Source organism: Nicotiana attenuata, chromosome 11, assembly GCF_001879085.1.
Source record: "Nicotiana attenuata strain UT chromosome 11, NIATTr2, whole genome shotgun sequence".
Lineage (NCBI taxonomy): Eukaryota > Viridiplantae > Streptophyta > Magnoliopsida > Solanales > Solanaceae > Nicotiana > Nicotiana attenuata.
The window spans coordinates 57,294,989-57,305,290 of NC_031999.1; the positions used below are offsets into that span (position 1 = coordinate 57,294,989).

The window sequence follows — 10,302 nt, forward strand, 5'->3', positions numbered from 1 at the left end:
GCTTCCTTACAGATTCATCTACTAGAGCCTTGAGTTGTTTTTGGTCCCCCATCAAAAAGACCTCTGGATGAAAGCACCAATGGAACAATCAAGGAACACTAACCAACCAAACAATTATATTGATTTAATGAAGCACTGAATTGAATCACAACAACTGAATATTCAAAGAAGCCAAATACTGAAAGATAGTAGAAAGGAGATGAGAGGAGAAAAGCAGAGGAAGAGATGAGAAGCAGAAATACAATGCAACACACGCCCAAAACTGTTATGCCCAGCAACAATGATTTGTAACAGATTCCTTATGCTCCAGACGTCGCATAGCACGCACTCCCTCAGCCCATTCTGTTAGCCTGGCCCCACCACAAAATCAATTAATCTTCTAGATGGCATTTTCACACGAGTACTCTTTCTAGGCTGAGTAGGATTATTTTTATCCAACGTGTCATCCTTGCTGGCCTCTATGTCACTATTATCATTCATAACACTCACTGTCACTCTTTCTCTAGGGTCTATCTCTCCATCCACTATGTCACCAGCTACCACTTTCTTCGCCGCCCTCCTCCGCAGGCCCCACCACCACCACCACCTCTGCCGCGGTCTCTCAACACATTCACAACCGCCTTCCATCGAATACTCACTCACCCACCCAATCTACACCATATGGGCCGCGAACACTTCCCTTGGCAAAACCCTGGTCTCCGCCGGGCTTTCCACTTCCTTCCTTTCTTCCTCAAACCGCAAATTTCTCTACTTGAAGCCTGTCCAAACAGGTTTCCCATACGACTCTGATTCCCGCTTCGTTTACAACAAATACTCCCAATTTTTCTCCTTAAATAAACCTGAATTCTCCGTCTTCGCATCGAATCACGTGCTCAGAGCATCCGTTCCGGCTTCGAATGCCGTTGTTAAGGATGAAATGGGGAGAAGTTGTGGGAATGGGGTTATGAATTTGGGGTTTTACGAGGAGAGTAGGTTGCGAGGGACGAGTGAGAATGGGGAAATGATGAAGGGGTTTTCGATGCTAGTTTGTAAGACAATGTACGGGTGGAAAGAGGCATTATCGCCACATTTGGTGGCGGAGAGAGAAAATGCTAGAGTAGAAGATGCTGAGTTGTTGGAGATGTTGAAGGCTTGCTTAGAAATTGATAAACTGGAAAGTGGTGAAAAGGGTGAGGTTTTTTGTGTGATCGAGACTGCTGGTGGCGTTGCTAGTCCTGGACCATCTGGTTCGCTTCAATGTGACTTGTATCGGTGCGTGGTTCTTTGAGTGTTCCTTCAAAAAATATTAACTTTCTATATGCCAATAGGATTAACTGCTGAAAAATGAAGTATTTATGTAAAAATTTGATTCTGTAATTGAGAATATATTTGGAAGGATACATCCAATACGAAGCGTACACGTGTTAGTCCTCATCTTGAAAAATAAAAACATACATTTGGTGAAGCTTCGACTTGGTGGAAGTATAATGAACTTAATTGACTTGGTGGAAGTGTCATGAGCTTGATGCTAAGAGTGCTGTAATATCAAGCCTACTTGACATGTTATAGTTGCTTGTACATATGTGAGAAAAAACAGAAATATCAAGCCTCCTTGATAGTGTTATAGCTGCTTGTACATATGTAAGCAAAAGCACAAATGTAGAATCTAGTCAGTTACCTAGGTTAAAAACCCAGCTTACATTCCTAACAGTGATTAGCACTATTCCTTAAAGGAATGTTATTGGTGACCAAGTTAGAGAGATGCCTTTTGAGAATAGGCAACCTCTCAACAAGGGCACTATGTCAGTATTGATCCCTCTGACTACTTTTTGTTGAATTGAGTTGGCAAAGGGGATTACTTGACAAGAAAAATTACAGAGGAGGCAATGTGACTGTCAAGACTTCTAGCGTAATATAATGTTTTCTAGCTATCTTCTCTTGTTTTGAACCCCTAAAGTAGCAATCCATGGTTACAGACCCACTAGAGATGCAAAGAGTCAAAGTTCGCTAAGCTACTTCACCTTTCAAGAAGGGATCATTGGAAAACTGAAGACAAACAATAGAAATGTGCTTAGCTGTAGGATACATGCTACTCACACTGTTCATTGTTCAAAACTAAGATGAATAAGAATTGCAGAGGTGGATTCTCAACCTTATAATGGTGCAAGGAAGATCTTCCTTTATTGGTTATCAAATCATCTATAATTGAATACTTGCTTGGGAAAGTCCGTAGAGAATTAGACATATTTCAAATAAAACAATATTAGTATCTTTTACTCTTGTAAGCAAATACTTTAGAGACTACAACATTTAAATTTCAAATGTAACAGCTTCTTTCTTTTTGTTGGCAGATTTCCTTTATTTCAATATTACTTTCTGCTTTTGCAGACCTTTCCGGTTCCCAGCTATTCTTGTCGGCGATGGAAAGCTAGGGGGTATTTCAGGAACTATTTCAGCCTATGAAAGTTTGAAACTTCGAGGTTATGATGTTGTTGCTGTAGTAGTTGAAGACCATGGCCTAGCTAATGAGGGTCCTTTATCATCTTACCTGCGGAGAAGGTGAATCTAAAGTTGTTTTCTATTGGCTTAAATGTGTCTTTTGTATTTTAGTTGAAGATATAGGTGGTTTAACACCATAAAATAGGCACTGTCGCTTTTACATTCTAATGCTTCAGTTTAGAGACTAATGTATAGATGGGTATATCATCCAATCTTGTTCCATGTATTTTCACTGTGAAACAAAAGGAGCAGAAAGCTTATTTCCTTGGCTGACAGGGTCCCCGTGCTTGTGCTTCCACCTATACCGAAAGAGATGTCAAATAACCTAATGGAGTGGTTTCAAGAAGCAGTGTCTACTTTTCATTCTCTTCAAGAAATAATGCAGTCAGCTTTTCTGGAGAGAGCATCTAGATTACGCAACATGCCAAGGAAGGCACATGATATTTTCTGGTGGCCCTTTACTCAACACAAACTTGTACCAGAAGAAGATGTTACGGTTATAGATTCACGATGTGGAGAAAACTTTGCTGTGCACAAGGTTGTGAATGTTACTTAAAGTTGTGAAAATGGTTTTGTTTCTTGTCATCTAGCATTTAGTTCATTTCTATAGTACTTTTAAAAGCTCATGCTCACAGCCAATACTAAAAAAAGTGTGTGCTAAAGCTCTTTGACTGATGCATATCTACATATTAGTGATAGTGTTCTTGCTGATATTGTTCTAGTTTTCTCTTTGATCTTCTTTATGATGTCATAACTGTGTCCATCTATCTGCTATATCTACCGGGAGAGGAAAGAATATTTACTATTCTTTTCCTATGCTGCGTGTTACCGTTCCACTTACACATTGGTTAATTTAATGCTTTTACTGTAGGTTAATAAAGTTGATTTAATCACCCAACAATTTGATGCTTGTGCAAGTTGGTGGACGCAGGGACCTGATGCTACTTTACAGGTCAGTCTGTAGATTCGTCCTTATTAGTTGCAATTTAGCCTACCTTTATGATTGTTTTATAGCAAATCTCTGTTACCATTCTGTGGCATGTGCATGTTTGTGTTCGAATAGTGAATAAGGAGAATGAAGATGTCTATGATTGGACACTACGATTTATGGGAACAATTTTCTAGGAGAGTAGGATGTAACACCTTGTGATTTAACGCAATTGTAATTTGAATGCCTTAAACCTTGGTGCACTCAAGTAGTCCAATTCATTTTTGTGCAAGTATTTTTTTTTTCAAATGTACGAATATAGCTGCAATGTCTGGTTTTTCTTTTACCTTTTCTTTTTAATTAGAAAATCCATTATGTTATCACCTTGTTTGGAAAATATTAGTTCATAGTACATTTATACAACATTTCTTATCTATGTGGAGTAAGGAGTCTTTCCAAGTAAGAGGGGTTTCCTGTTATAGGAACTGACTGCGTCTAAGCCAAGCTTTATCAGCTAAGGCAATGAAGAAGCCAGTAAACCAGCTAGCTTGAAGATCTTAGGCCTTTCTGATCTTGTCCCTCATAAGATCCACTCAGGAATAGTATTAATAATACTTATCTTGCTTGTGAGGGAGGTATATGTGGGATTGTCTACATTTTTATCTTAACAATAAGAGAATGCGACAAATTCGACAATTAGGTAGATCAAACTTCCATCATGGTGTTTCAGATTGATCTGACATTTTTATTTCATATTTTAATTATAGCAGCAATTCATTCTACAAAGGAGTCCTTTTGGATGATTATGGGTCATATGTGGCTAATTAGGATTGTCAGATGGGGCATGCTGTAACTCCATTTTGCACTGTTTGTCTTTAGATGGTTTCAGATTGAGCTTGCAAGAGATGTGGGTTACGCTACTGCTAGATATGGTCATGTAATGTTTCCTGAAAATGTCTATGAACCGGCTCTGGAATGTGCTGAACTTTTGCTTGAAGGCGTGGGAAAAGGTTTCTCTTTCAAACCCTGTCCATGCATGCATTTCATTTCTTAGGGACATCTGCGAACTGGGGCTTAATCAATGTTCTTATCTTTGAAACTATGTATTCTCCATGAGATAGCATATAGGAGAGGAAATCTCTCTTATATTTCATTTAAGTTTTTGTAGTTTCTGCTGATTACAGTTCTTTGAGGGACCATGTTGCAAATTTATGCAGCAATTTTGTCATGTGGTAATTTATTGACATCTTTATCAATGTGTAATTTGCTTTAGCCTACATGTTTGGCAAGAATTCTAACTATCAAAACATGAGCTGCTGAACACCACTTGTCAGGTGTAAGGAATGCATTGATCTAACTTTTCTGCTTATATCATTTTTTTCTTACTAAGAACTCAGAGAAGTGTTTGAGCTGTTATAGGCTCAAACATTCTGTTAGTTCACTTGATCGCTGGATCAGATAAACCTACTAATCAGGACAGTTGACAGCTCTCTTCTTTATATAAAGGTTAATTTCTGCACGTGACTTTTGTACCAAACACTAGCAGAACAGAATATCAGGATCTCCTCCTCAAACTCAAAGAGAAAGTTGAAGCTCAAGAATAGAACTAGTTGTTCTTCGCTTGTGTTATCTGCATAATTATAATCAACACTTTCTGGCAAAAGAGTAGTGCTTTTTCTGTCTGTCTTTTAAATTTTTTGCTGACTTTTACATTTGTTCCTGCCTAGCTTTGCCTGTCAGTTTTTATCTATGTTCCTGCTTTGTGGTTCAGATGCTTAAGTTTACAGTTGACACCAATGCAACACATCTTAATGCAGCCTAAACATAGAGCAAATGGTCTTTTATGGATTTTTGTCAACAATTCCTGTATGCTTGTTCATTAACCTTGAAAAACTAAATCTACATGATGTCCATACAAGAAGGATACTGAATTCCTTTTCTTTTATTTCTTTCCAATTGTCCAGATGGGTATTTCTTAGATTTTTTGCGGTCCAAAGTTTTAGTTAGGCCGTGTCCAAATCTTACGAGATGGTTGCAGCAAGTGTTCAGTTGTGTGCCATTTGACTGTGTTTCGTGTTTGGTAGTAATGTAGTATGCCTTAATTATGTTAAAATACTTCCAGACTGCACTAAGATTAGTTTTTGAACAACATTGTTTTGATAGGGTGGGCTTCAAGAGTGTACTTTTCAGATAATGGCTCTACTGCAATTGAAATTGCTCTTAAAATGGCACTACGGAAGTTCTTGTTTGATCACAGAGTTATCTCTGATGATTTGGTGGCTGAGAGTGCTGAGAGTCGTGTGGATCTAAAGGTTGGTCTACTTAATGTCCTCCAAGTAGTAGTGCTTTGTTTTACCTGCTGACTTGATGATATTGATTATTAAGGGTGTGACAGCTCTGGCGACTCTGCTGGGGAGCGAACCCAGAATCTCTGGTTCAGGGTTCAGAATTCGAGCTTAGAATAACTGTGATACTTGACTTATGTTTTTTATCTGATTTTTTGACGTGTTTGAGCCTAATGTGCTAAATGCCGCTTTTTACCGCTTTGATATTATTTGAACTGTATATAAAAATGTTACGACACCCTTCTTCTCTCTGAGTCTTCTAAATCTTCTGGAAGCGTGCGCTTCGCGTGGCTTCTTTTCTAGTAGTCATACCCTAATTTTAGAACGAGGATCGGACAAGCTGCTGTATTCCCGGTACGCTGCCCCCCTCTCGGCTCGAGTTGTCCGCTCGGGTAAGCTAGGTCTAGAACAATACACCCAGGATCTAAACTTAGTATGACATAGCTTCATGTCGGATCCCTAGTAGGTACGTTTGTTTGCATCACGTGCATTTGACTTTGGGGACTCAACACAGGGGTTCTGGACTTGAACCAGAGACCTCGCCCGTGAAGTAAATCATCGCACCTACGGTCCAACCAATTGGGAGGGTCCGTCTAGGACAGGTGTACCCAAATGAAAAGACCATTCTGATGCATTTTAACGTGCTACTTGTGCATTTATTTGTTTCGGCTTGCATGTTGATCGGCTTCTAGAATAGAGAAGGAAAATCAAGAAAAACCAAGAGTGAGGAGAGAGAAACTTACCCGGTTCTGAAAAATTCAGGTATTTGTAAAATCTCGAAAGTCTGCCGAAATTTTGAAAAAAATGAAAAAGAAAGTCATTTAAAAAATAAGCCAAGTATTTTCAAAAAGTCATGTTTTTCAGTTATGTCAACGCTTACCGAACTATGCGGATCTGATTCTCACCGGATGTGAGATACGTAGGTAACCCTTATCAAGCCCGGCCTCACTTTTGAAACATGATCATCACCCGGGGCCGTTCTTGTCGAAATAACCTTAAAACGTTCTCCTGGGACGTCGGAAGGCTGTTTTCGCAAGAATAGCCTCAATGTAAACCCAAGTCAGTCTTTTCTCCTATAATCAACATCAGTTGGCAAAAACAGCCCTAAAAACTTTCCTCAAGTGCTGAAGGGCTGTATTTGCAAAAACAACCCCTGTTTTGTTACGGAGTTTACTGTTTTGAATTTTCAGAATTAACCACTTTGTGTTTTTGGAAAATGTGTCGGTTTTGATCATTTGTTCTCAATTTGCGTGCAGAATGAGAACCGTTGAGTATGTACCTTTTCGGGTCGTAGATGAGATTCCGTTAAGACTCCACATGTGGTGGAATGACCTAGGGGAGGTCAGCAATCGTTCTGTGACTAAAGCTTTAGGTGGGCTCACCGGTCTTCTGAAGATTAAGCACAACGTTGATCTAATTGAGGCCCTGATACCATTTTGGGACCCGGCACACAATGTTTTCCACTTCTCCAACTTTGAATTGACCCCTACGCTGCAGGAGAAAGCAGGTTACGCTGGTTTCGATGGGAGTCTTAGGCACCAATATCTAGTAGCACCTAGAACTGTGACCTCTCATAAATTTTTGGACCTTCTGAGCATCAATCGGCAAGTTAAAAAAAATAATTTGGCCAAACCGGTGGAATGGGCTGGGACAGGATCCACCCTTTTTCTTTGCGCTCATCAGCTCATTTTCTGTCGGCCTCTGTAGCTCGGAAACCCACACCGAAAAACTTCTCATTGGCGATTGAAGTAATAGGCTCTGTGATGGCTTGCAGAAATACCTCGAGCCCCTTTCCGGGCTTGTACCATGTCTAATCATTTGAGTGGCGACCATGACCGAGGCATTAGACAAGCAAGGTTGAGGTAATAGGGCCCCTTCTTCACATTGGTCGGCGACCACAATCTTGAAGGCCTGGTATACAATATGCTCGCTGCCTTCTCTAGCTTCAAGGCACAAGGCTGAAGGGTCCCGGTAGATGGATTGCTCGTCCTTTCCATGGACAACAATTTCTTGATTATCATATTCAAATTTGACCATTTGGTGAAGATTGGAGGGAACAACTCCGGCAACATGAATCCATGGTCTTCCCAAGAGGAAATTGTATGAGGTGTCCATGTCCAAAACTTGGAAAGTCACCTCAAAATCCACGGGGCCGATAGTCGAAATCAGATCAATTTCTCCTATTGTCTCTCTCTTGACCCCATCAAAAGCCCGTACGCAGACGTTAGCTCGGATTCTTTCCGTTCCAATCTCCATTCTCTTGAGTGTTGAGAGAGGGCAAATATCGACCCCAGAACCACCATCTAGCATCACTCTCTTCACATAATAGCCCTCACATTTGACAGTCAGGTGAAGGGCTTTGTTGTGGGCGGCTCCCTCTGGGGCAAATCATCGCGGCTGAAAGAAATCCTGTTGACCTCAAAGAATCGTTTAGCCATTCTCTCCAATTGTTCAATAGAAGTGTCAACTGGGACATATGCTTCATTCAGCGTTTTAAGGAGCACTTTCTGGTGTTCGTTCAAACTCAGCAGCAGAGATAAGAGTGAGACCTGAGAAGGCGTCTTCCGGAGTTGGTCAACTATTGCATATTCTGAAGTTTTCATTTTTCTGAAGAACTCTTCTGCTTCCTCACTGCTTGCATGCTTCTTGAATGGCAACCGTTTATCCCTGTTCAGTTTGGACTTCTTTAACTCTTTTGGGCTATGGTACTTCCCAGACTGATTCATTTCATTCACTTCTCCCATGACCTTTTTCCCCTTGTATGTAACAACTGTTCTGTTGTAATTCCAGGGGACTGCGGTGGGAGCTTTCATGGGGCTCTGTGGTGCGCGGCTGATAACCACGGGCTCAGTCAGCCTTGGTGAAACTACCGGCTCCCGCACCACATAGGTCCCCTTTGGCACATACAATCTTGGCACATTCGGCGTAGCCTTCCTTTCCTCGAATTTTTTGGGAGTGTTCAGGATGAGCTGCTCTTTTCTCGGGGCCTTCGAAACATAGAGAATCACGTTCTTAGCAGGTGCTGCCCCAGTCTTTGTTTCATCAGCTTGATGAACCGGAGTGACTTTCTTCTCGGTTTTGGCTTGTTTCACAGCTGCTTTGGGTCTTGCCTCTGAATCGGCGATGGCAATGATGGCTTTCAATGCTGGATTAAATTCCTTGTCGTCACAAACCATTCCAATGACCGGCCTATTGTTGTGAGCCGGTAATGGATTGTTGGTCACATTAGGGACTTCCTCGTCCCTCGGCACAACCGCACTTTTGAGGGTCCAACAGTCTTCTGTATCATGGCCCTCTACTCCTGAATGGTAAGCACACCTGGTACCGGCCCGGTATGATGAGGATTCGGGATTTTGCCGATTTGGAGGTACAGGTTGCAACCTGGGTCAACTTCTGGAGCAAACTGGAATAAGATTCACCAATAGGGGTGAAATTGTTTCTCCTGGGAGCTCACGAGGGCATGGGTTGTGTTGATGTGTGTTTTGTGGTGGAAAGGGGGGGGGGTTATACAGGGCTTGGTAGGGATGGTCTTTCTGGGAAGTGGAGCTCGAGCTTGATTGTAATGCTGCTGTGCATAAGGTTGGGCATTCATCACCGTATAGTGAGGCGGTGCCACGGCATAAGCTGCATCTTGGTGTGGATAGTAGTGTTGTGGGGTTCTTGGCGACATGTAAGAGTGATCAAATGATCGTCGGGGCCCTCTTGAACCTGAAGCCATCATGGCTCCCTCCTCCCTTTTTTTACGATTAGCCAAACCCCATGAGTCGTTCTGGATGGCTTGGGAGGTAGCTTTCAAAGCAGCTTGACTCAATATCCGGCCAGTCTTTAGACCGTTCTCTACCATTTCCCCGATTTTGATTGCCTCCGCAAATGGTTTGCCCAAAATATTTTCCAATTTTTCCATGTTTGGTTGGCTTAAATGTTACATTTGGAAAATATTTTCCTCGTGAACTCATTTTCCTCCAATTGGAGGAAAATATTTTCCAAAACTCTTTTCCAAACTTTCCCTCATTCCCCATCCTCACCGACCCCTACCAACCCACCCCCACCCCAACCCCAATCCACCCTCGCCCCACCTCTACCCACCCCACCCTTCCCCATCCCCACCCTAATAGTACTTTCTTTTCATGTTATAGATAGAGATTTTTTTTCCGAGTATTTTCTTTTCACGATATAATTTTTTTTCATTTAGCAAAAAAAAGTACTTTCTTTTCGTGATGTAAGAAAAATATTTTCTTTCATTTCAACAAAATAATGTAGTAAAAAGTATTTTCTTTCATTTCAACTAAATGATATAGTAAAAAGTATTTTCTCTTATTGCAACAAAAAGAGTATTTTCTTTTCGTGATGTCTTTCATTTCAATAAAATGAGCACTTTATTTTCATGTTGTAGAAATAGTACTTTCTTTTTCAACAAAAAAAAGAGTGTTTTTAGTTATGGAGCACAATTTTCAACGTTGTTTTTGCGTAAAAAAGTAAAGCAACACATTAGTTCCTTTGAGTTTGTGTAAATTTTTAGAAGAATAATTAAATTCTGGAAGAAAATAGAAT

The 10,302-nt window shown here is 40.8% G+C and overlaps 1 protein-coding gene across 2 annotated transcripts in view; it reads left to right on the forward strand.

The window, feature by feature from the left end:
- Positions 488-10,302, forward strand: part of LOC109234603 (bifunctional dethiobiotin synthetase/7,8-diamino-pelargonic acid aminotransferase, mitochondrial) — a 16,500-nt gene continuing 6,685 nt past the window's right edge. For both annotated transcript variants that reach the window (XR_002069272.1, XM_019400654.1), the window contains exons 1-6: positions 488-1,251; positions 2,368-2,538; positions 2,755-3,016; positions 3,350-3,430; positions 4,296-4,416; positions 5,570-5,718. Coding sequence is in view for 1 of the 2 variants with exons in the window: in XM_019400654.1 (XP_019256199.1) it covers positions 527-1,251; positions 2,368-2,538; positions 2,755-3,016; positions 3,350-3,430; positions 4,296-4,416; positions 5,570-5,718 (1,509 nt within the window). In the remaining variant the exon portion in view is untranslated. The remainder of the gene's footprint in view (positions 1,252-2,367; positions 2,539-2,754; positions 3,017-3,349; positions 3,431-4,295; positions 4,417-5,569; positions 5,719-10,302) is intronic.